The 25,917-nt window shown below is 48.5% G+C and overlaps 1 protein-coding gene across 3 annotated transcripts in view; it reads left to right on the top strand.

The window, feature by feature from the left end:
* Positions 1 to 25,917, top strand: part of LPP (LIM domain containing preferred translocation partner in lipoma) — a 318,860-nt gene that overhangs the window by 259,977 nt on the left and 32,966 nt on the right. For all 3 annotated transcript variants that reach the window (XM_072996382.2, XM_072996380.2, XM_072996383.2), the window contains 2 exons: positions 8,629 to 8,752; positions 17,892 to 18,061. In XM_072996382.2, the coding sequence (XP_072852483.2) occupies positions 8,629 to 8,752; positions 17,892 to 18,061 (294 nt within the window). The remainder of the gene's footprint in view (positions 1 to 8,628; positions 8,753 to 17,891; positions 18,062 to 25,917) is intronic.

Raw genomic sequence — 25,917 nt, 5'->3', positions numbered from 1 at the left:
GTTTTGTCTTTTTAAGGTGAGCCACCTTGGATCTCTTTTGCGGAGAAAGATGGGATGTTGTTGTTTAGTCATTAAGTCCTGTCCGACTCTTCGTGACCCCACGGACCAGAGCACGCCAGGCCCTCCTGTCCTCCACGGCCTCCCGGAGTTCTGTCAATTTCATGTTGGTCGCTTCAATGACCCTGTCCAACCATCTCATCCTCTGTCATCCCCTTCTCCTCTTGCCTTCACACTTTCCCAGCATAAGGGTCTTTTCCAGGGAGTCTTCTCTTCTCCTGAGATGGCCAAAGGATTGGAACCTCAGCTTCAGGATCTGTCCTTCCAGTGAACACTCGGGGTTGATTTCCTTCAGAATGGATGGGTTTGTTCTCCTTGCAGTCCGGGAGACTCTCAAGAGTCTCCTCCAGCACCACAATTCAAAAGCATCAATTCTTTGGCGGTCAGCCTTCTTCTTTATGGTCCAGCTCTCACTTCCATACATCACGAAAGGAAAAACCATAGCTTTGGCTATGCGGACCTTTGTTGGCAAGGTGATGTCTCTGCTTTTTAAGATGCTGTCTAGGTTTGTCATTGCTTTCCTCCCAAGAAGCAGGCGTCTTTTAATTTCATGGCTGCTGTCACCATCTCCAAGACGGTTAGATCTTGCCAAACCCTGTAGTTCCTTACCTTCGCTCTTTCCCAATATCAGGGTCTTTTCCAGGGAGTCTTCTCTTCTCATGAGATGGCCGAAGTATTGGAGCCTCCGCTTCAGGATCTGTCCTTCCAGGGAGCACTCAGGGTCTGAGACCCTATTATGTTGAGGGGGAAGTGAAACCAAGGTGGAGGATTGAGGGTCTATCCAGGGGTCTCCTACCAACTCTCCTCAGACCGAAGATGCTACTTGGATGAGGAGCGAAACATTTCAACCTGCAATTGAACCACCACTGCACAAGATCCCTCAGGCAACCTTTTTTAATAGAGCATTCAGATTTTGGGGTGGAAAGTGGGTGGGAGAGTACGGAAACAAGACACGGCCTTTTTTACTATGATTGCCCAGGAGAAAGGGAAGGAGGCAGGCAGGGAAGGAAGGAAAGAAGGAAGGGAGGGAGGAGTTGATGGATAGAAGGAAGGAAGGGACAGAGGGAGGAAAGAAGGAAGGAAAGAAGGGAGGCTTCCTCCTCAGCCGCCTGCTGGCAGGGGATGGAACAGCGTCAGCGGGGGCTCCTCAAAGGGTTGGCGTTCCTCTGGCTGTCCCTCGAGCATTGGCAATTCTGGCTCTCTTCCATTATGGCCTGCAAGAGAAAGCAGGGGAGGGTGGGTGCTCTCGTTCTCTCCCGGGAGGGGTCTGGACCAAGCAGGGCAGAGATCCTGCCTTGTGCCAGGCAGACCAGAGGCGGGAGGAGACCGCGGAGACCCTCGGACCCACCTCGAGCCCAAGGAGGTTGATGGTCCGCAGGAGCAGCAGAAATGAACACAGGGACCAAAAAATAAAACCGAAAAAGCACATGGAGATGCTGTCCTCCTCTGAAGACATGATGGACCCAGCCTCCAGCTTCCGGTCAGGCCTCTGGGCTGTGCTGGATCAGATCCCGACTCGCAGCCTGAGGCCCTCAGGTCAGGCAAGAGACTCCCACTATGGATTATGAGCTCACGATGAGCTCACAATCCAACCATGCGCCTGTCCCAATGGCAACAGCAGCGAGCAGCAGCCAAAGGGCCATGTGGAGCCTGCATCATTCACTTGTAAACCGCCCAGAGAGTGCTTGAAGCACTAAGGGGCGGTATATAAGCAGCACACTTTGCTTTTTGTTTGTTTGTTTGTTTTGTCTTTTTAAGGTGAGCCACCTTGGATCTCTTTTGCGGAGAAAGATGGGATGTTGTTGTTTAGTCATTAAGTCCTGTCCGACTCTTCGTGACCCCACGGACCAGAGCACGCCAGGCCCTCCTGTCCTCCACGGCCTCCCGGAGTTCTGTCAATTTCATGTTGGTCGCTTCAATGACCCTGTCCAACCATCTCATCCTCTGTCATCCCCTTCTCCTCTTGCCTTCACACTTTCCCAGCATAAGGGTCTTTTCCAGGGAGTCTTCTCTTCTCCTGAGATGGCCAAAGGATTGGAACCTCAGCTTCAGGATCTGTCCTTCCAGTGAGCACTCAGGGTTGATTTCCTTCAGAATGGATAGGTTTGTTCTCCTTGCAGTCCAGGGGACTCTCAAGAGCCTCCTCCAGCACCACAATTCAAAAGCATCCATTCTTTGGCGGTCAGCCTTCTTTGTGGTCCAGCTCTCACTTCCATACATCACGACAGCTAGAGAAGGCCATTACAATCGTAGAATGGTAGCGTCTGAGAGAATCTCCTTTTAATCCAAGTTCTGCTGATGCAGGAAACCGACAGATGAAACACCTCTGACGGATGACCCTCCCCTTCCAAGAGGGTCTGTTCCAATCTGGAATGGCTCTGGCCATCCATAATTTATGGAATGAAAAAATTCAAAAGGTTTCTGCCCCCTCCGTGAGATTACAATTTCTGTGTTCTCTCTTTTTTTTTTTTTTTTGCAAAAAAGAAATTAAAAAAAATTTAACAAGTGGAACTTTGTTTTGTGGTTGTGTCTATGTGTGTGTGTGTTTATTTAAGACAAGCAGACAAAATAATCCTTGTATTTCATGAAAAAACCCTTTGTGGACGAATGCAAGGGGTTAACCAATAATTAATATATATTTCATGGGTAAAAAGAAACAGTTTTGGAACAAATTGTTGCCGGGTTTTTTTGGTCTTGTATAATAATAAGACATGTTCAACAATTTTCCATTTTTTTCAACTGTTCCTGAAATCCTGTTGATTAGAATAGTAAGTCTACTCTAATGGCTGCTTGCTTTAGCATAGTGAATTGCAACTCGAGGAGACCCATTGCTGCTGATTCAATGGGCCTACTCTCGTGCAACTTAACACACTAAGCCGAGGATTGCAGCCAGTGTGTTGCACTGTGGTTTTCTTTTATGGGGGGGAAGGCTGAGAAACCTTTGCTGAGATATTCTTCAGCTCAAGCAAGCGCAAAGGCGCTGTTCTGGTGGATCGCCACCTCATCAGGCTGTCTGGAAAAACCAAGATTACAAACGTACCAACCTCTCTTCTGTGGCAGAAAAAAAAAAGACAGCCTTATTTTCCGCTGCTGTGGCAAAAGTCCGGATATAAAAGACAAGGGGAAGTCAAGAAATTCCCCCATGAACATATCGGATGCTGGTAGCGTCGTCTTAAATGAAACTCCAGGATTTCACTTGGAGGACGTCTGGGTCCGGGTGGCGATGAGTCAATAAAGGGAAGGCCTTTGGGAGACAAGAGAACTCAACCAGAGCCGTGTTTAGCTGTCAAAACCCGTCCCTGGCGTTCAGAGACTGCTTTGAGCCTGTCTGTTTCTCTGCCTCCAGCACAGGGGTAGGCGTTGGGGGTGGTGATGGTGCAGGAGAGTGTAAATGAACTCATCTCGCTAATTGGTGAAGACTCTTTTGGCACGGATGGGACATGCACAGGGGCAGAAGTGGCGGTGCCATGCCCTGGGTGAGCCAGGGAAGCTGAGCTTAGCCAGAAGGCAGGGAGGAACGGCCAGCCTTGAAGGGTTTCGATGCACTCAGGAGCGAGCGGTTGTGTGAAGGCTCCCACGTCATCTTTGCCCGCCTCAAGGGTCATGCTGACAAAGTCCGGGGGGGGGGGCAGAGGACGGTATGCTTCCTGTTCGTTCAAGGAAGAGCTTGGAGGTTGCCAGCTAAGGGTAGCATAAGTCACCAGATCCCTGTGGCTTCAAAACTTCCAAAGATGTGACCTCTCTACCACGCACTCCCTCCTGAGCAAAGGGAAGGGTGGTGGAGATATATCCCATGTTCTTATAGGAGAGCATGCGTGCACACCCCCAGCATTGCATGCAGCCCGTGGGGGGGCAGAGAAAGCGGCACACCCCTGGCATCTGAGATGGAGATAAAAGAGGTACCTGGGAGGGGAGAGAAAGAGAAGAACGGTACAGAGAAGACTGCCCATGCATCTTCAGGGAAAGCAGCGGGATTCGAACACGGGGTTTCCGAAACTTGCCCCTCGGCCCCCAGGAACTTACGCTCACTCTCAAAGACAAAGCCTTGGCTTGGCGACCGGTGCCCTGGGGTTTTGCTGAGAGGTTTCTGAGGATGCTGGCCAAGCGGGAAATCATTTCCATAAGTACATTGGATGAGATAATGAAAATGTGCCTGACAAGGCTTTGGCCGGGACGCCCTTTTTTTCCTCCTAATGTGGAGGGGAGGACTTGGCGCCCCGACCGCCTTGAAGCATTGTCACCGCCTCTCGGAACCTTGGCGGGCAGAGGTGTCGAGTCCCGGCTCATGAATGGAAAGGTCATATCCATTCGGGAGACGCTGGGGTGGCCTCTGAGCGGCTGGCCGAGCCGAGGGAGGTCTAGCAGAGGTTCCTGTTATCTTGCCTTTCATTCCTTAGCTGACCAAAAGTTGCTCTCTGCTGCTGCTACGGCTGCTGTTGAGGCCTCATCCGGCGCTTTGAAAAAAAGCATCAACCGAAGGACGCTTGGCCACACCAACAGGCAAGCCGGTGGTCATTCTCACAACCTTTCAAGGCGAGCGTATTTCCGGCTGGGCCCATTTCTAGAGCGTTAGCGAAATTTTCTTGAAACAAGGCAGGACGTTTCAGCAACTGAACCTCGAGTGAAGGTTTCTTGGGGTGTGCGTGTGTGTTAAAATTGTAGACACCTTCGAGGCGCCTAACAAGAAGAGGCAAATTAAAAGCAAACCCTTGGACCCTAAGCTTTGGTGATGTCCAAACCTGGCAGTGATCTTCTTGTGACAACAGAGAAAGACGGATTCCACCTAAGGTCTGCTTTGACCGTAGGGTTTATGCCGGATCAAGCTGATCTTGCTACCTAAGGGAGGGAGTTGCCTGTTTCCTCACGCTTAAGGAGAAGGCTGGGGCCAGAGTGCATGCCGTCCCATGGCGTTCTTTGAAACACGCGTTGGGATGTTCCTTTTTCACGTCCTAGCAGTTGAGTCGTTGGCGGCCAGAACACGGGGCGTTGGGCAGCCCAGCCGCAGCAAGAATGGGATCATGGCAAGAACCAGTGAATCTTGGGCAGGTTGTGCCTACAGAAAGGAGAGCAGAGAATGTTCTCTTGAGCATGTTAAAAGGTCCTGGAGGAGACACCGTTCTGGAAAGGCACACTTTCATCCAGAGCTGAAAAATAATCCAGCCAACGTGATGCATCTCTGAACAAACCAGACTGAAGAATAGTAAATATCCGCAAGGATTTTTTCCCCCGTTTTCTTTTTTTTTTTTTCCCCTTCCTTTTTCTTTCTCTTTTTGGCAGGCATTCAGTTCTAAATTGGGCTAATTCTGCCTTTTGAAAGGAAGATAATTTCCATGTTTCTTTGGTTGAGAACACATAATTGAAGTTATTTTCCTTCCAAGAAAGGAGCCTCTGGTACATCGTTTGCAAATGGACAGGGAAAATGAACGTGTATCTTGCTGGCTGAGCACTGGAGCGTTCATTACGGCCTGGTTTTTGAATGGCGCTGCCATTTTCACAAGGTGCTTATCGCTTGTTCAGGTGGCTCTTCCCTCCCCCGCCACACACACACACCTTTCCTTTTCTTAGCGTTACCGGGTTAATGGGATGGGGAAGAGGTTAGGTGAAGACAGAAACCAGTGATGTTTGATCGAATGTATCATGGGTGAGCCACGAGTGAAGAACGGCTAATCGTTATCACCAAAATTTGGAGTGGAAGTGATAGAGTAGGCCTGCAAAGCTGGGAAATGGCGGAGGAAACATTGGTTTTTCTTCCATCCAATGCTGTTCTTGGATCCTGCATTTCCAGAGGTGTGAGCAGATCTTATAGAATAAATTCGAGCTGGGAGGGGCATGTAAGGCCATCCAGTCCAACCCCCTGCTCAAGGCAGGAATCCAGATCAAAGCAGATCTGACCCATGGTGGCCCAATTTTCTCTTGAAGGCCTCCGGCGTTGGAGCGCTCAGCACCTCCCCTTGAGGTCATGGGCTCCGTTGTCATACTGCTCTAACCGTTAGGAAGTTTTTTTTCTGATATCCAGCTGAGATCTGGGCTTCCTGTAGCTTGAACCCATTCTACGTGTCCTGCACTCTGGGATGTTGTTAATGGTTTCCAAATATGTGATACATTTCAGCAGCCGTGAGGGTGGACTCCGCTTATATGCTGACTCACTTTATAGGGAGTATGTTTCAAGGTTCCCATTTTGACTTTCCCAACTCTTAAACAGCAGTGGCATGGTCTTGTGGAAGGTGTCTTGAGGATGCCCTGCATGGTCATCCCCGTGTGCTGGTTCTACACATGCAACTAAGAGCGATGTGTCTGTCGGATTCTCCCCTGTGTCTGCTCGCTTGGAGTTTTTGTGTGTGTGTTGCTTTAAACGAAAGAAGAGAGCCACACGGCAACCAAACAAAATGCCACCGATCGAAATCCATATGTGCCTGTGGTTGAGGAGACCACAGAGACCACTGGAGAAAGTTGTTCCGTAAACGGAACTTTAGGAAACAATGTGTTTGCGGCCGGCTGATGAGAAGCAGCAAGAGTGGGTAATTTGTTTTTTTAAACACAAAGTGGAATTTTATAGAGGCAGTCATTCCGAGCTCAGCCCGTCACACAGAAGCAAACTGGTGGATGGCTTGACCCTCCTGTTCCTTCTGTTGCAAAGACCCCGTCAAGCGTCTTTTGCCATGGAGCGCCCAGTTTATCGAAGCAGCCTTACCAAAATAGCAGGCCACCTTCGGTTCTCAATGTTTATGCAAGGGTGTTTGAGCAGTGGAAGTCTTCTAGATGCAACCTCTGATACTGATCCCGTTAAGATTGTCTAGCGCATGGGCCGTAGGGTGGCTTAGAACGCAGGAGGTCATTTTCCTAACTTTTTTTATTTTCTACCTTCTTGTGATGTACTCTATTATGTTCCATCAAGAGGCATCTGACGTACAACTCTAATGGGGTTTTCATGATATGTGCAATATCTAACGACTGGTTTCACCACACCTACCCCTCCTGAACAGTGAGTTCTCTCTGTCTCTGTCTCTTTGTCTCTCTGCTGGATCAGGCCAAGGGCCCATCTGGTCCAGCTTCCTGTATCTCACCGTGGCCCCACCAGATGCTTCTGGGAGCCCACGAGACCACTGGATACCTGTCTCCTGATCCCCCTCCCCTGCATTTGGCATTTGGAGGTACCTTCCTTCCAAGCTGGAGATTATACTACAGTGGTGCCTCACTTGACAAAGATAATCCATTCCAGCAAAATCACTGTAGAATGAAATCGTCATCAAGCGAAAGTAAAAATCCCATTGAAATGCATTAAAAGCCGATTCAATGCGTTCCAGTGGGCGAAATACCTCAGTGTCCAGTGAAGATCCTCCATAGGGCGGCCATTTTCCGGTGCCTGTAAAGCGAGGAATCCGTCCTAAGACACAGCGGGGTGCCATTTTACACAGCGGGCGACCATTTTGAAAGCCCGATGATCAACTGCTTTGACCGTCAAAGGTCCCGAAGCAGGGAACTGAACATCGTGAAGCGATTTTTTCCCTATTAAGACATAAGACATAAGACATAAGAAATTTATTTGTCATTGCACTCACAAGTGGGTGCAACGAAATGAGGTGCTCTTCCCCAAGGTAAAACTGGACAACACCACTACAAAAAAAGTTAAAATATACACAACACTCACCATACAAATATAGATACCCCATTACTCCCAGCAATTAAAATTCCACCAAAAACTTATGACCCCGCATTTAAACTCAATACTGCACTTGGGTAGAAGCTGTTCTTGAATCTGCTTGTCCTTGCTTTCAAGGAGAAGCAGATTAAAACATTGTTAAGCGATTTCCTCGTCTAACAAGGTACTCGTCAAGCGGGGCAGCACTGTACATCCCCATCATGGCTTTTAAACTGTGATAGACTGACTCACTGAACTCTCTCTCTCTGTCTGTCTGTCTGTCTGTCTGTCTCTTTCTCTTTCTCTTTCTCTTTCTCTCTCTCTCTCTCTCTCTCTCTCTCTCTCTCTCTCTCTGACTACAGCTCCCAGCATGTCCCAATCTGAACCTCAGTGGACACTGATCCCAAAAAAATCTCTCCACTGCCACAGCACAGTGAACAATTAACTGCAGAGAGAAGGATTTCAGCCGAATTGCACCTCTGAAACAGGCGGCCAGCATGCTTCCTTCCATGGATCCGCTTATGAGTAACTGGGGAAGTTTTCCCTTAAAAAAAAAAAGTTCTGAATTTATGAACCATTTCACTCCATGACACATTTACAGTCATGCTAGATTCATTTCAAGGATCATAGAGCCCAAATTACATCCTCATATGAATTGTATATGTTTCGATAACTAAGAAATAATGACCTGTTCTCCCCCCCCCTCCCAAAAAAACCCCCACACGCCTCTGTACAGGATCCCAGGGACCATCCCGCACGGTTTGGGAACTGGACATTTTCATCATAGACAGGCAGAACCATTATTGTTCGCTTTGCTTGAACACCCCATTTCAGTGTGAAGTTGTGCTTCTCAGTTGGCCTAAGCTGTGTGCCTGTAATCTCGGTGGAAACTGGACCAAGTGTCTGTTGTTGTTTTTTTGACCCTTCTCCAGAGTGGACCTTCTGGCCCCAGCCCTGCCTCAAATGTTCCCCTGGTCAGACCAGAAGATGAGCTGGAACACTTGACCAAGAAGATGCTGTACGACATGGAGAACCCGCCTTCTGAGGAATATTTCGGTAAGCGCTGTGACACTGGTCGCTTCTTTTGGGTCTCGGGTGGGGGAGAAAGGCCCCTCCTGGAAGCCTCAGGAAGCAGAAATAAGCCCCCGGTTATTTTTTGGCAGATTCTGGATTCATAGAATCCTAGAATCATGGAGTTGGAAGGGCCCTACAAGGCCATCCAGTCCAACCCCACCTGCTCAAGGCAGGAATCCAAAGCAAAGCAGATCGGACCGGGGGTAGTCCACTTCTCTTGAGGGCCTCCAGTGTTGGAACGCTCAACAATTGTTTTTCATTGGTGTTGTGGGGGAGCATTTATACCCCAGTATAAACTCTTCCAGGGATGCGGTGATGCTGCGGGTTAAACCACAGAAGCCTCTGGGCTGCAAGGTCAGAAGACCAGCCATCGTAAGATCGAATCCATGCGACGGAATGAGCTCCGGTCGCTTGTCCCAGCTCCTGCCAACCTAGTCGTTCGAAAGCATGTAAAAATGCGAGTCGATAAATAGGGACCACCTTGGTGGGAAGGCCATGGCGTTCCGTGTCTAGTCACGCTGGCCACGTGACCACGGAAACTGTCTTCGGACAAACACTGGCTCTACAGCTTGGAGACGGGGATGAGCACCGCACCCTAAAGTCGGGCACGACTGGACTAAATGCCAAGGAAAACCTTTAATATAAACTCTTCCACTCTGTGATGCTGGGCCACCTCTGTTCTAAACGTTCTGGAGGTCTCACAAGCCTCCGGATCATGTGCCCTGCTGCTCCACCAGAAAAAAAACAAACAGAGGGGGAGAACAGAGCAACGACGTTGACTTTAATTTGCATTAAACATTTTCTGCCGGGCAGTGTGATGCCCGAGTAACCGTCGCAGGCCAGAGAGCCGTCTGCTAATCATATCATTAGGTCCGATTTAGAGAGCTGCATCCTAGCATATTAAAAGCCGGTTGCGAGCAGATAGGTTTTGAATGGAGGGATCTAATTAACCTTGCTGCAGAGCTGCAAGGCATTGTATTAAGTCAGGAAAATAATTTGCTCCACGTAATTACATCTGAAAAGCCAGGCTATCTAGGGAAAGGTCATTCCGTGGGCCTGTGAGGAGGCTTTGCTCACGTGGTGACAAGCCTCCGAACCACCATCGTGGATGTCAGTTTCGCCCCGTGGTTTTCAGGTGCTCGGGACGGGGGTGGGGGGGTGCACAGCTTTTGGGATGGAGTTAATTACTCAGAAAGTTGTGCCCCTTTGATGCCGCTTCATAAAATGGGATAGCTGAATACAGGAACCCATAGTATTGCCATGGTGATTTAGGACAAAGTCTCTCCTCGTCCAAGGCTGTAAAATTTTCCTTCCTGCCTTTGCACAAGCAAGAAAAATAATAATGACAAAATCCCCGAATGTTTTCTCCCCGGAGAGTGAGGTTGTGAAGCTTTTGTGCGTTTCCCTTATTTCCACGACAACCTTGCAAACAGACTCTCTCTCTTTTTTTAATCGTATTACAAAAACCGATTTTGTGATTTTAAAAATTGTATTTTGCCCGTGCAACAAAAGTTTACATAAAATGGAGAGGGATTTTTTTAAAACAAAACAAAATACATGGGTTTTGCCCAGAAACTCTGCAAGCGGATTCATTGGCAATCACGGCGCAACGAGTTAGACAACACAGCTGAGGCTGGAATAGAGTCGCGGCAAGAGCTGGAGACCCATGCATTATTTACGGAAGCTTCTATCCTGAACACGGCGTGTCAGGTGCTTGATTCCACCCAGAGAACCAGATGCAAACTCATTACACCACTGGGTTCCTCCCCTGCAATTAAAAAAGAATTATAGATATAGTTACAAGTGCTCATTTTATTGCTAAGACTTTAAAGTGTATTTTCCTTTTTTTTAAAAAAAATGTTTCTAGAGGCATTTAGCCTAAGGGCAACAGAAGTGAAGTCTCGTAAGGCATGGCGGTGTTCTGATTTAAGTTGATTTCCACTTGAGCTGGTGCATGTATTCAGAGTCTTTATTTATTTCGTCCTTCAACGGTGGAACAAAGTGTTGTGTCTCTGTGTCGACACATCTTAGCATGAGTGTATCAGGAATGTAGAAGAATGGAACGCAGGATCTGGTGGCGGCCGGGGTTGGCCGCTCACACGGCAGGTAGCTGGTAGTGGATCTCCTCCAGATTTTAAACTTGAGCAGGGTTATCTGAAGGGGGGGGTTAAGATTCAGCACCATGGAGAGCTCTGGTGAAGTTCCGCATGAAGGCCCCAGAAAATCAGAACCAGGCATTCTCTTGGGGGAAGAGAAAGGTTAGTTCTGTGCTGCTCCTCTTGAATGATACCACTGAACATCTGAAGTGCCTCTTTTTAGAGTTTTAAATGCTATCTCTTAGATCCTGGGAGGTAGCAGAGTGGAGTGGGAAAGAAAAACCTCTGATTGACCCCAGCCAATAATAATAAGAGTAATGTGCTGTAAAGTCAGTTCTGACTTACAGAGACCCTTTTCAGGTTTTTCCAGGTACAGAGAGCACTCAGAAGTGGTTTCCCCTTCTCTTCTTCTGGGGCGGGTGCCTTGGAATTGTGCACCCGGACTGACTCTACTTCCAGGAGATGTTAAATTCTTACTATCTCCCTTGTGCTATGTTTCTCCAGATCCTACCTGCATTTTCTTCCCCTCCTTGTGCTACCAGAATTAGCTTTTTCTTCCTGTACTGAAATCTGTATACTGATTTTTGCTCATTTTCCCATCATGTGCATATTTATTGACACCGTTCACCTATTAAACGTATTTATCCTCCAATTTTCTCTAGTTTACGAACTTCTTCCATGAACTGGTGCTTGTTGGTACCTTCTTTTTTCTAAACAAATAATACATTTCTTTCTTGCGTGACCACAAGACCATTGCAGACATAGCCCAATGCAAATACAAAAACATATGCAAATAATACATGTGCATATGGTACAAAAAACAGCACTTTTCAGTGGGAGAGAGAGAGAGCTGTTTTTCTCTGCTTCAGCTGGTAAAAGTAAAAGCAAAAGAACTGAGATTAGCACTACTGTTTTTATCGGGAGAGTTTGTGGAGTATGAACCACTTCATTGACACACGTGTGTCTCAACTAAAAAAAATCCACAAAAGCTTCCATCGCCCCCAAAAAATCTTCAATGGGGTTTTATTCTTGGTGTGAATATAAAATAAAAGTGGTGCAGGAGTGCTGGCAGGTGACAAACTTTAAAGATCTGGAGAGGTTTAGCAACACACTACAATGAAGAAGTCTGAATACTCCAAAAATTTGCCACCGTTTCCCATCATAGATCACCAATTGGTTTTCACAAAGTTTACAGGTCTTTCTGGCTGTCGTAGTCAAGTGGGCAACGTTGGCGAGGATGTTGTCAACTTCGATGACTTTTTGCTTCCCCTCTCCTCCCCTCTGCCCCAACATCATGCCATGTTTGCCTCCTAAAGAGTTGTTCTTGTTGAGCTGTTAAGTCATGTCCAACTCTTCGTGACCCCCATGGACCAGAGCACGCCAGGCCCTTCTGTCTTCCACTGCCTCCTGGAGTTGGGTCAAATTCATGTTGGTCACTTCGATGACAGTCTCCATCCATCTCGTCCTCTGTCATCCCCTTCTCCTCTTGCCTTCACTCATATATATATGACAAACCTCAACAGCATCTTAAAAATCAGAGACATCACCTTGCCGACAAAGGTCCGCATAGTGAAAGCTATGGTTTTTCCTGTAGTAATCTTCTATTTTTACTGGAAGGCTGCATTTGTAAGACCACACAGGATCTCTGGAACATTCATTCCTCTAAAAAGGAAAAACGAAATGACACTGCTTTTCTTTTTATCCCTTTCCCTTTTTCCTCTTCTTTTTAAGAATGCCTTCCCTTAGGTATTCTTCATCCTTGACGATCAAATGGCAATCTCACACAAACACCAAAAAAAAAAAAGAAAGAGAAAGTACAAGTTTACTATCAGCTCCCTGGTGGCATTCCATTAGGGAAATCTATAACTGGACAGCTACCTTCCGTGAATGACTTCTCAGTGATCTGATCAAGCCTCTCCCGCCCTTGCCTTTGGATGGAAAGCGATGCATACCTCCGAGGCCGGAGCAGGGCAGGAGCCGGGGAGGGCTGGCTAAAAACGGCAATCTTGTTCGTCTGTTGACTTATGTTCGGCCCCGTCCTCGAAATGCTGTTTTGTCATCAATACCGTTTCATTAGGAATAATGATTTTTCCACGTTCCCTGCCAGTTGAGTTCCTGACTGTCCAACAGCCGGATGTGCTGTGAATCTCTAAAGCTCACTTATCGGGGGAAGTGGTGACAATTAGAGATGTAGCAATTGGCGGCCGGGGGGGGGGGGAGGCGGCAGCCGGTGGCAGCAGCGTAGCCAGAACGACGATGATGGATGGCACCCGCCGGACCCCTGAAGTGGATGTTTCGGTACAGCCTATTTGCATAAGAGAGGTTTTGCAGGCCAGTTCTGCAAAAACAATGTGTTCCGTTTCCTTGGCTCGTGCCTTGCTTTACAGCCGCAGCCAGATGGTCTTTTGCTTTCCAGGCAAAAGAGATGGGAATGAAGCAGCCGGATGGGTGACTTAATTCCAGGCCATTGATCCCATCCGTTGCCTAGCCTTCAGCTCCGGTCGTGGGAGTCGGGTGTGCTGCAGGGGGTCCCAGGAATGGACTAAAAGAACCGACACCCCCATTGAGCCCTGAACTTCACTGGGTGTGCCGGGGAGATTGGGCTAGGCCGACGTTCTCAAGCTGATCTATCCCACAGGCTGGCTGCGAAGATGATGCGGAGTGTAGGAAGCCTTTTACAGGAGAACCTCCATATCTGCAGGAATCAATATCTACTGATCCGCTTATCCACAGTTTGAAAATATTAAAAGAAAAATTCTCAGAAATACATGTTTCCAACGAGGAAGTTATCAGAACTGGCCACTAGAGGGAGCTGGAGCTCATGCTATGTATAACATTAACTATTATAATTGTGTTGAGTACAGTCTGCATTTTTCGGCATCCACGGGTTGGGCGGGGGGTGGAACCGATCTCCTGTGGGTTCAGGCATCCCGCTATACACTCGTTGCTGGAAAAGTGACACAGGAACAAAACAAATAATTGTTCGCAATATAAATACTTGAAAATTGTGAAGATTCTCAGTCGTCCAGGTGAGCTTCTCTGGAAGTTGAGTCCTGGCCACTGGACTTCTTTCTCATTATTAGATTGAAACTTTTCACTACTCATCCAAGGAGCTTCTTCAGAGACTGAAATGCTCCGAAGATGAAGTCAACCGGATTATGACCCAAATTCACTCATATAGTAAGCAGTGCATATGCAATTTCTTTAGCATTTTATTTGCATAAAGTGGATCAGAGGGGAAGGACAATTCGCTCTGCCCCTGTGCGCCACCTCATCCCTCTCTCAGAGCCTCTACAAGGCTGTCTCTGAAATCAATAACGTACTTAAAGAAATCCTTCATTCCTGCTCTTACTGGGTTTTCCTTCCTGTCATCCAGTTCCTTCAAAGCTCCATGCCTGAGCAAATAGACTTGCAAAGGAAGGCCAGGTTTACCTCCAGGTGACCCATCAGAAGAGGAAAGCAGATGAACTGCAACCTTCAGAATGAGGCATGCTCATGCTCAGATAATAATAATTGTGTGCCAATGAGTTAATTCAACTTAAGGTGGCCCTTTTCAGGAAGTCCTTTGCCTCGTGGAGCCTTCACTTCTCATGACATGCCAATTGCTGCATCTAATGCAAACCCAGGACCAAAAAAAGCTCACATGAAAATGTATATATTCATATGAGCTTTCATGGACAAGTCCATTTCATTAGACTTGTCCACAAAGGCTCATATTAAAATATATTAAAAAGTTACTCTTGGTCTTCTCGGTCACACGAGATGCTGTTCCAAGTCCTCTATTCAGAGCACGTTCCCATCGTCTCTGGAGACTGAAGGACGCCTACAAAAAAAGGAGGTGCCACCATGTTTGGGTCTTTTTTGACTTTCTTTTTATTTTGGTTTCCACCTACAGTATCATAAGCTATTCAAGGAGTGATTCTACCAGCACCAGACCCCACCCCCCAGTGAATTCCCAGGGCTGAGTAGCGATTCGAACCCAGGTCCAAGCCATATTCAGTGCACACCACACAGGGTATCCCCAAAGCCTGGAAACTCTTAATCTTCTCCTCCACTTTTCATGTGAAGTGTCAGGAAGCTGAAACCAGGGGCAGGCCAGTTGAGGGGTAGGGTGGCCACGGGGGGAGGGGGGAAATACCTTGAGGAGCTTTGCTCTCCCTGGCTTAATGCCTAAGAGGATGAGGTGTAAAGAGCAGGTGCTCCTTCAGCAGTTTCATTCCCACGCCATGAGCTCCTTCAAAACTGATGTGGCAGCATTTCCCACCTAGGCAAGGTCGTCCGAGTTCTCTGAACTAGCTGGAACTGCTTTCAAGGGCAGCCCCACGCCGAGTACATTACAGTAATCCATCCGGGAGGTTCTCAGAGAACAGATCGCTGTTTCCAGCAGCAGCGAGCCAGGCTTCTCTGGGTCACTCAAAGGCATGGGACAAGGCTGAAGATCTTCCAATGCTCTTTCAACCCCCCCCCCACACACACACACACATCTGATCTTCAGAGAGAGAGACTGCCTTTGAATAGGAAGGCTCTAATTCCCCCTGCTTGCTAATCGCTACTAATAAACTTTGTAGGAGGGCAGGGTTCAAGGCGAACCCCAGGAACCCACAGAATGTGAACTGCGACCACTACCTCGGGCCTTCTTAAGGGGCTGCAGAAAATGCCCCATAGACCCGGCAAATGTCCCCACAAGAACCCCAAGCTTTCAACAGCCTGTTCATCCAGACAGAAATGGGTTGATGAGGACTAGGGCCACAGGCCAGGCACAGAGTTTAAAGGACCAAGACGTTCCTATGGGTGTTTATAGGAAAACCAGCATTTTGCGTAGTGTTTTAAAAACAACAGAAAAGCTAAAATACATGGGTATCTGCTCTCTATTGTGACACATCCTACTGCCTCACCAGTTCCCCCATTCCCGCCACCCATCCCCACCCGGGGGAAAGCCATGCTTAGGTTAATGGGTTTTAATTTCATTTCTCCTAACGAGGGGTATTAAGTGCTCCCTTGACAGAAACGCTTAGAAGAGGAGCGCCAATGGCGGGGGGTAGGGGGGGTTTCCTGCCAACTCGGTGCAGTGCGAGGGTGAAGCATCTTGCTGCATGCCTTTAAACCACAAAGGAGGTGGGGGGTCCCTTCCCCAGAGCTCCGGGTTTCCTTCAGGAGCTCGTTCCTTGGTGGCGAACGTTGTTTGCTTCTAGCAGGAAAATTCAGCCTTCCAGAATGAGCCTCCTCTTTTAAAACAGGTCCCAAAGAGGCATCATCAAGGAGGTTTTGAAAGGATTTGGAAATACTCCTCTTTTTTTTGACCCCTGTGTTCGTGCTCATGGGGAGGGATGAGATTTTTTTAAAAAATTTCCCACATTTCTCTTCATTCTGGGAGTTTTCGCTCACAGACGGACCTGACAGACACCTGAATATGACTCGCCTGGGCGAAAGGCCTGAACTGGAATGCTTTGGAGCTAAGCTAGGCCTAGGTTTGCCCAGACTTCCTCTTCCTGCCCCAGGGCTAGCTTGGAACTTTCTGGAAGCTCATAGGTGGAGCTCAGCCAAGCTGGGCCTCAAAGCCTTGCCGTCGAGGCCGTTCACCCAGGCGGGCAACATTGAGGTGTCTATAAGCTGCCTGTCAGGTAGAACTCCCAGAATGGACAATGCGGGATTTGATGCCCAAGAAATCCAAAAATTCGTTTCCGACTCGTGGGTGCTCTCGTGCTGTTTTACCTTCTTGATAAGCCGTGTGCATCGGGAGATTAGTCCAATGTTAGTCTAGTCTCTATCCGCTACAGCTATAAAAATAGCGCAGGACAAGTGGTTGCCAAGGGCATGAAACAGAATCATGACTGAGCATCGTGGTAATGTAATCGCACAGCAGGAGTCACAAGGTCAACATCACAAAGGAAGGATCCTCTTTAGAGCTTCTTTCTCTCTTTTTTCCCCCCATCTTGGAAAAGTATGCTAGTACTGACGTGCAACTCGTACAGAGCCCCAGCTTTCTAAACATGGGTGTCAACAGGGGAAGCCTATGGAGCTATTACGAACCTGAACCTCTCACAAAACCTTTCTCTGAACCTGGTGGGTTTCTTCCGTGCCACAGGCCACGCAGCCGATGTTCCTGCTCGCTATGGGGTGTCTGACCTCGGTAGAAAATGAGAAAGGCCTCCCGTCTCTCATTTCTCGAGAACTTCGTTTCTTACTTTCGGATGGCGCCTCCTACTAAAGTGGTGGTTTCCTAACCGTGGGTCCTCCAATGTTCTTGGGTGACCACTCCCAGACATCTTCGTTGCTCGCCGGGATGGCCAGGATTTCTGGGAGAGGCCGTCCAAGAACATGTGGAGACCCATAGGTTGGGAAGCTCTACACGAGAGCATCCGTGCCCACATGAGGTTGTTCTTAGAAAGAGTGTAGGGAGCTCGCCTCCTTCTTCGGCTGGCTGCGCTAAAGATAGTGAGTCCAGCCGGTCTTGCCCATGGCCCAGCTTAAGTTCCTTTATTTTGTTAAGGCAAAAAAAAAAGTCTTCTCATTTAGTTTTCTTCCCCTCTCATTGAATTGTTGTTTCACACCTGGCTTGGCTAGGAGGGATCAGAGTTTGGAGAAACTGGAGGTGTTCAGCTGGGAGGCTTGGTTTTTTGTTTGTTTGTCTTTGTTTTGTTTTGTTGTTTTGTTTGTTTTCGACTGTGGCTTCACAGGAACTGTACTCCTCAGAGGCTGGTGGGAAGCAGGTGGCAACATCAAGGGTCGGGGCCTCCTGGGCAGCCCCTCCCGATGTCTGCAGAGCTCTTTCAAGGACCCAGGAGGCGAGCTGGAGTCTGGGAGGTTTTTACCACCACCACCCCCGGACTCGACCAGAAGGTTTCCTGCCTCTCGTCTCTGCTCCTCTTTCCAGCTTGCCACCAGCACCTGACTGGCTGCGGTTGAAGCCAAAGGGCTAGCCAAAGTGGGGGGTCCCCCCAAAGACCCTCCTCTGCCCTCCTGGAGCTGTGCACAAAAGCACAAAAGGACTCACTGCGCTTGGCGTTTCTTTCTCCTCCACCCAGGACGCTGTGCACGCTGCGGGGAGAACGTGGTTGGGGAAGGAACCGGGTGCACGGCCATGGACCAAGTCTTCCACGTGGAGTGTTTCACCTGCATGACCTGCAACAATAAGCTTCGAGGACAGCCTTTCTACGCCGTGGAGAAGAAAGCTTATTGCGAGCCCTGCTACATCGTGAGTAATCCAAGGCTGCTCCCTTCTCTGCTTTCAGCAGGAGTGGGGTGGGCCACGTCTCCCTGGGCGGGGGAACCTGTTGTCCTCCAGATGCTGGTGACTCTCACTTCCCCCGTGCTTGACCATTGGTCATGCTGGCTGTAGCCAGCCATATCCGGAGAGCTGCAAGCCGCCAACGCTTGGAAGGAGCTCATTCTGGCTCTAGGCCTTCCTTGTACTTTTCCAAAGCTCTCGTTCTCTTGGTTGTTGTTGTGGGTTTTTTGGGCTCTTTGGCCGTGTTCTGGAGGTTTTTCTTCCTAGCGATTTGCCAGTCTCTGTGGCCATGGGCATCTTCAGAGGACAGGAGTCGGAACTCTGTCTGTGCTCTGGTGCAGATAGTTGACTATTTATAGCTGTGGGATCAGCTTTTGTCCTTTTCAGGAGACTGGGTGATTGTGGTGATCAGCGTGTTTTTTTTCTCCTGAAGACTGGCGAAACGTTAGGAAGAACAACCTTCAGAACATGGCCAAAGAGCCCAAAAAACCCACAACCACCATCAGATCCTGGCTGTGAAAGCCTTCGAGAATGCTCTCGTTCTCTGTGGTGAGGAAATATCCTAAAAGCTGGGACCACTCCACTCATAGCAGTGGAAGCTGGGGTGCCCCCCTCCTTGCCGGTAGAATTGTCCAGTAGCAAATTTGGGACGGTCAAAAGAAAGGGTTTAATCCTGTGACATGTCACTGCTTTCAGGTAGGGGGGTGGGCTAAAGCGTTGCCGCTTCGGTAGCGTGTGATGTTTTCCGTGAGCTGGAAAAACGTTAAAAGGGGGCTAGAGAGTTTCCAATAATGACTTCCAGTCTGGGGGTTGCTTCTCCCAGCGTCTCCCAGACCAGAACTTTCCCAAACTCTGGAGAGCTCCATGGAGGGGGCTCTTCAGCATTTATAGGCCACGAGCAAACTAGCCTCTCAAGATCAGATGGTGGGAAGGGATCCTGAATACAAAGATGATTAGGGAGTGATGGAGTTTGTGGTCTTTCAAGAAGCAGCCAGCGTGCTCCCCTTTTATATTCATGGCTCGTGGTTCTCATGGAGAAGCAACGGCTGCTGTCGCTCACGGTGGGTCTATAATCCAGATGTGAAGTCAATCAATCAATCAATCAGTAGAATGTATTCCTGTTATCAAACTCCTGGGAGCGAGGCCTTCCTACTTATCTATTCCAAACCATCCTAAAAATGTAGCTGCCAGTCTCAATCTACCGCCGGCACATCCTGGGTTCATACCCTGGTATAAGAGCCATTTTTCTGTGCCTCAGTGGAGAAATGGGCGTGTGTGTATGTTTCAAAGTGCAACCAAAGTCTACATGCAGCCCTTAAGGTGGTTTTAAAGACCTGGCTCCCTGTTTTCTTAACAAAAAAAAGGTACATTACACCTTCTGGAATCATCCAAGAGTAACATGACCCTCCCTCCATCATTTAACTTACCTGATATTTTCAGATTTTCAAACCTTGAGACGAACGCCCAGCTAGTTTTGGTTCCTTGGGGTGGGGGAGCTTTTTTTTTCAATAGATATATTCATTTTTAGTGGGGATAGGGTTGGAGGTAGGGGGCTGAGGGGCTGAGGGAATAGATATGGGTGGGGGAAACCGTAAAATTCCAGACAGCGAGAGAGTACTTTTACATCCATTTATACAATTATTCTAAAAGAGGAAGATAACAACCACAACAAAACAATCTGACGGGTTTTGCCGGAATTGCTATAGTTACTAGTCTCTCCATTCCTGAGTTGGACCTTCACGTTCTTCTTTTATCTCTGCTTTCCAATCCATATTTCGTGCCCAGCTATAAAATGGGGGTGGGGAAACATTTTTAAAAGCAATTTTTTTTAGCTGTCTGTGCAGCGTCAAGGAGGCTCTGAGGATTGAAGAGCCCTCACCCCACCCTTGGGTGTTCACGAAAGAGAAGGTTGCTCCTTTTCCCGGGCCGTGTGCAAAGAGATTTTCTGGCGTGCTCAGCTACGTGAGTCCCGGGACACCCTTTTGCCTGCAGGGTGTAATCTAAGAGAAAGAGGAGTCCAGGGCAGTCGTTTCTGGTGCAAGCTCTCCCCACACTTGGAATGAGAGGAGAAAGGTCACCCTGACACACACCGTGGGTTGTTTGTCACCCCCCTCCTTGGGGTGGGCGAAGAGGAGGATAAGGAGAAAGGCGGTGGCTGTGTGCATCGTGCTCACCTCAAGTGTCTTTGGATCAAGATGGTATGGAAAGAGATGGCCAAAGAAAATAAACCCAGACCCCTTGGGCCGTTCCTCCCCATAATTCCTTAGACCTCAAAGACCCTTGGTGCTATGCGTGATTCACACAACCAGGCGCCTTATGCCTCTTGCATCTGACTGCTCCAAAACCTCCCCTTGTCAATTCCGTGTGAAGAAGGAGCAAACCACAGAGCATGGCAGGAACTGGTGGGTCCAAATTGTGAGAAAGGAGATTGCTCCTAAGGAGAGGCGGGCACGAACTGTTCAAGCTGGTTCGTTTCTCAGCCAAGCAGGTGTTGGGTGCTTCCCAGCCCTGCCTCCCCTGATAGGAGCCCACTCAGAGTTCCAGCTTCCCATCTCTGCCTCCTCTGTGCACTGCCCCTGGGTAGGCACCTGCAGGAGAAAGCAGTATTGGGAACCACCAAAGACCTGTTTGCCTGAAGGATGAACCGGCGGAAACTTCCAAAGTTCGTGCCCATCTCCAGTTTTAAGCCTTAGGAAGATCTTCCTGATAGTAAGGGGCTGTTCAACAGTGGAATGGACTTCCTCAGACGGCGGTGGACATTGTTCCCTTGGAGGTTTTTAAAGAGAGGTTGGGTATACAGTGGTGCCCTGCATATTGACGTTAATCCGTTCCAGGATTAACGTCGCTATCCGGAAACATCGCTAAACGGAACTGAAAACCCCATAGGAACGCATTAAACTCCGTTTAATGCGTTCCTATGGGGCGAAAACTCACTGGTAAGCGAAGATTCCCCATTCAGCCGCCATTTTCGCCGCCTCGGTAAGTGAGGGCAGGGCACGAAAACAGAGCGGGCGGCCATTTTATTCTTCCGGCGGACATTTTGGAACCACCAATCAGCTGTTTTTAGAACCTCGCAATGCGAAGATTGGTAAGCGAAACGCTTACCTATCATTGCAATGCAATTTTTGGCCTATCTAAACATTGCAATGCGATCGCATTAGCGATCGCAAAAAACGCATCGCTATGCAGATTCGTCGTTAAATGGTGCGCTCGTTAAGCGAGGCACCACTGTACACCTGAAGTGAAGGTTTAGCTCTGGAAATCTGGGTTTGAGAGGGCTTGAGACTTGATGACCTGTGGGGTACCGTTCCAGCTCCACAGTCCAGTGAGACTGTGAGTCTCTGCTATACCGTATACGGAAGAAGGGGGGAAACAAGCAAAAACGCACCATACCATCCCTGATTTTCTCCTCACGAATCCTCCTTTTCTCAGTGTGATCGTGGCATCGTCTGCCTCTTACAATCTACCGTTCTGTGACTCAGTGATACGGAGGCCAGGAGCTGGAGAACTCCGAGTACCTGGCAATAAACTCGTGCCTTCATCCTGTCCGGCACAAAAGGCCACACGTCCCAATTTCAAGGTCACCTTTTGTAGCCTCGATCACACTTTATCTTCAGCATGAAATAAAAAAATTACAGCCGCATAAAACCAAGGTTTAAGATGGCCAGCCTCGCTGAACTCGCAGACCCTCCTTGGAAAGGAAGGAACGGGTCTTCGGCAGGAACGTTAGGGCCGTAGGTGTGTTTCTCCAGCTCAGGTGATGGGAGGAGAGGTGGTTGAGAGGGAGTGCCGAGCCTAGGGAAAGGTCCGTGGGGGCTTGGTAGAGGTCACGTCCACTCTGGCCAAAAGGATCTGCTGGAGTCAGCTCAGGTAAGAAGGGGGATCCCTGTGGAGGACAGGGATCATGCAGAGGGGACTCTATCCCAGTTGTGGAAGGGCTCCATGCTATGCCATGCCCCTTCAGGACAAGAAGGTGTGGTTGTATTTGGACTGTCACTCTAGGAATCCCCCAGGCGGCGTGCATGGCCACCGTTGGGTTTGGTACTTCTTCCCCCCCCCCCCCCCAGCTCTGCTTTGCACGGAGAACAACATCTCAAGTGCCATCCCGGTTGAAAGGGATCTTGGCTTGGCATGGCTGAAATTTTAGGGGCTGCCAGATCGGAAGGGTTGGCCGGCTTGGGCTAACCAGATGGACAAGCTGGCTCAGTTCCAGGTCGCCCACTGGCCCTTCTCCTCTGAGTGATCGTGGGAGACCTCAAGAGTCTCCCTCTCAGGCGAAGAAAGAGCCACAGCTCTGGCATTTTTCATATCCGGTCTTGGGGGGGCGGGGTGACCCCCTTACTGTCAGGAAGATCTTCCTGATGCTTAGGATTTGAACACCATGTGAGACATTGAGACAGGTAATAAAACTGCAGTGCTCCTGAGCATATCCAGAATTCCTCTCTCTCTCTTTCTTCCTTTTTAAAAAACCACACAGTATCTACCTTAAGAGTGGGAATTGTATTACACCTCACCCTAAGGCTAGCTTTTTGCCATATTTTCTGAGTGGGTAAACTTTTCCCCAGTCCTTATCATGGTGAGAATTGCAATGTTATCTCGCTGTCCATGAAAGCATAAGTGAGTCTTTAAGGTCCCACCATGTTTTTGTCTTTAAAAAAAACTTTATTTTTATTTCGTTTTCATCTGTAGTGTAGCAGCATCTCAGGGAATAGCACCCATCTAGATCTTGAACATCTGTGTGCATTTCTGCATCCGTTTCTCATTTCCCCCCAAAATTCTTACAGATGTGTGTGTGTGTGTGTGTGTGTGTGTGAGAGAGAGAGAGAGAGAGAGAGAGAGAGAGAGAGAGAATGAAATTAGCATGTGGGAGCCCCAGAGACGCTATGTCCTGGGGATTTAAAAGATTCTCCCCCCCCAAAAAAAAGTTAATTTGAAGGGGTTGGAGTCCAGCTACCTTTAGGTTCTGGATGCTGTTCCCCCCCCGCCCCCCGTGTTCGAGCCTTGAAGGGTTACCCTTGCAACGAGGAGATCTTCCAAAGCAAACTTCTCCCCTCCCGCTTCACAAGTTCAACTCCACTGCAGTTCGGAGGCCTCTCTGCATTAGGCAGTGTAATAATGGTGGGAGATTATTTAATCTCATTACTTGCGCACTTCATTAGCTTGAGTGAATTGTTGGCGAAGGTTCAGTAAACTTCCCCGGTTCAAAGATAAAAGGATGAGCCAGGAAATGCAGAAAGATTCTCGTCCTCTCGTCCTCTTTCAGATTTATCATCTCATCTTTGCTAAGGCATAAAAGAACAGTAATTGTCCGGCTGAACGCGCCCGATACTTGGTACGGCTTTTGAGAACCAGAGAAAAACATTTACTGCTCCTTCTTTTTCCCTTGCGTCCACAACAACTAGCCATAAACACCAAAAGGTCATCTTCTGAGCGATGACCAAGAATTCCTAGTTGTTGTGATCACTGGAGATGGAAACACGACTCATGAGATGTGACACTTGCACATTCAAAGTACATGTCAAGAGAAAATATTATATGCATGAGCTCTTTAAAGGAGACTTTAATTTCTCCACTTCCGGCCACTTCACCCTTGGGAATTTTGATTTACCACTGATGTTCTAAAAGTTGTTTTGGTGTAGAACATTTCAGGGGGAAGAAATGTCCCCTTGCAAAGACATCCGTCATTGCTGGCATCGTCATCTGTGAAATGTTCTCAGGGTTCAAATTTGGGTGCAAATAAAAGAGAGAGAAGATCTATGGATGGTGATGGCAGAAGCGAAGAGTGATGAAAGCCCACAAAGAGTGCGTTGTTCAAGATTTAAAACAGTGCTTTCTGATTGCATGTACAAATCCTGGGAACTTACCGGTTTTCTTCCATTGACCACCCTCATCTATGGCATCTCCAGAATAAATTTGTACAGAATGGGTGGTATTGACTGCCCACGGCAGAAACAGGGAGGACACCAGGTTGTTGTTGTTGTTGTTGTTGTTGTTGTTTAGAACCCACAGAAGGGTTGGCAGGTTCCCTGAAGGATGGTTGGACAGCTTGTTTAGTCGTAAAGTCATGTCCGACTCTTTGTGACCCCATGGACCAGAGCATGACAGGCCTTCCTGTCTTTCACAGCCTCCCAGAGTTGGTTCAAATTCATGTTGGTCACTTCAGTGATACTGTCCAACCACCTAGTCCTCTGCCGTCCCCTTCTCTTCTTGCCTTCACTCTTTCCCAACATCAGGGTCTTTTCCAAGGAAATTTTTCATAAGTGGCCAAAGTATTGGAGCCTCAGCTTCAGGATGTGTCCTTCCAGGGAGCACTCAGGGTTGATTTCATTTAGAATTGATAGGTTTGTTCTCCTTGCAGTCCAGAGGACTCTCAAGAGCCTCCTCCAGCACCACAATTCAAAAGCATCAATTCTTCGCCAGTCAGCCTTCTTTATTGTCCAGCTCTCGATTCCATACATCGCTGCTGGAAAAACCATAGCTTTGACTATGTGGACTTTTCTCGGCAAGGTGATGTCTCTGCTTTTTAAGATGCTGTCTAGGTTTGTCATTGCTTTCTTCCCAAGAAGCAGGCATCTTTTAATTTCGTGGCTGCTGTCTCCATCTTCAGTGATCGGCGAGCCCAGGAAAGTCAAATCTGTCACTGCCTCCATATCTTCCCTTTCTACTTGCCAGGAGGTGATGGGACCAGTGGCCATGATCTTGGTTTTTTTTATGTTGAGCTTCAGACCATGATGTTGAGGACACCAGGTAGCAAGTGAAATCGGTTGAGGAGGCAGGATCGCCCAAGGCAAACCCAACAGCTTTGTGTCCCGAGTCCTCTCCAAAGTCTCTTCACTTTGCCAATTCTGATTGCCTGTCGGGATTTTTTGACAGGCAGTCCAGAGACTGCCTTCTGCCAGCGCCTGTCGTCCCCCTCGCCAGCGCTTTGCCTGTCCGTCTTGTCAGAGCCACCGCGGTCTTCGGGTTGGACCACAGCACGGCAGGCTCGGACTTTAGGTACACGTGGGAGGAGAGACCTGAGGGAGAGGGAGGCTTAGCCTTTGAACTTGGAGGGTGGGGTGGGAGGAGGAAATCGATCGCTGTGCATAGAATCATAGAAATTATAGAATAATGCCATCTGAAGGGGGTCTGTGAGGTCATTGAGTCCAGCTCCCTGCTCAAGGGAGGAATACCAATCAAAGGAGATCTGCCAGGTGGTGGTCTAAATCCAGCCTTCCACCTCTCAAAAAACTTCCTAACTGTTAGAGGAGTACAACAATGGAGCCAATTGCCTTGAGAGATTCAACTTAGTTTCAGCTCTTTCTCCTTGCCATGTTTTTAATCTCCAGCCTCAAAATGCTGTCCAGCCTGTTTTCACCTTATCCCTCCTATGGGCTTCCCTGGCTCCCTCCCTTGCCGAGGACTCATCCTTTAGCTTTCCGGGTAGTGAGTTGGCCAGAGCAAACTCTTGAGTCCAACCCACAGAGATTTCCCCTTCCCTCCAACCCTCGGGAAGCCTGCTGAGGTCATGAGCCTCTTCCACCCCTTCTTTTGTTTCCTCTAAATAATAAAAATAAAAGCAATAACACATTAAAAAAACTGGGGAGACTTTCCATCACTTCTCCCTTCAACGGGAGGGCCGGTCCAAAGTTACCCAGCATAAAGTAGGGGAGGCGCTGATGTAAACAAGTCCTCGTCTCCTGCTAGACACAGAATTGGCTGCTTAGTATGAAAAGCAGGGTGGCCACCGTGGTGGGCCTTGCCCAGCGTGGTTTGCATTGCAAATGCTAAATCTGCTAATGCATTTCCATCTACGGGCCCTGTGCCATCACTTAGCCTCTCTT

This window comes from Pogona vitticeps, chromosome 3, assembly GCF_051106095.1.
Source record: "Pogona vitticeps strain Pit_001003342236 chromosome 3, PviZW2.1, whole genome shotgun sequence".
Taxonomy (NCBI): Eukaryota; Metazoa; Chordata; class Lepidosauria; order Squamata; family Agamidae; genus Pogona; species Pogona vitticeps.
Note: the sequence above shows the minus strand (reverse complement) of the source record. Positions and strands in the feature narration are given on the sequence as shown.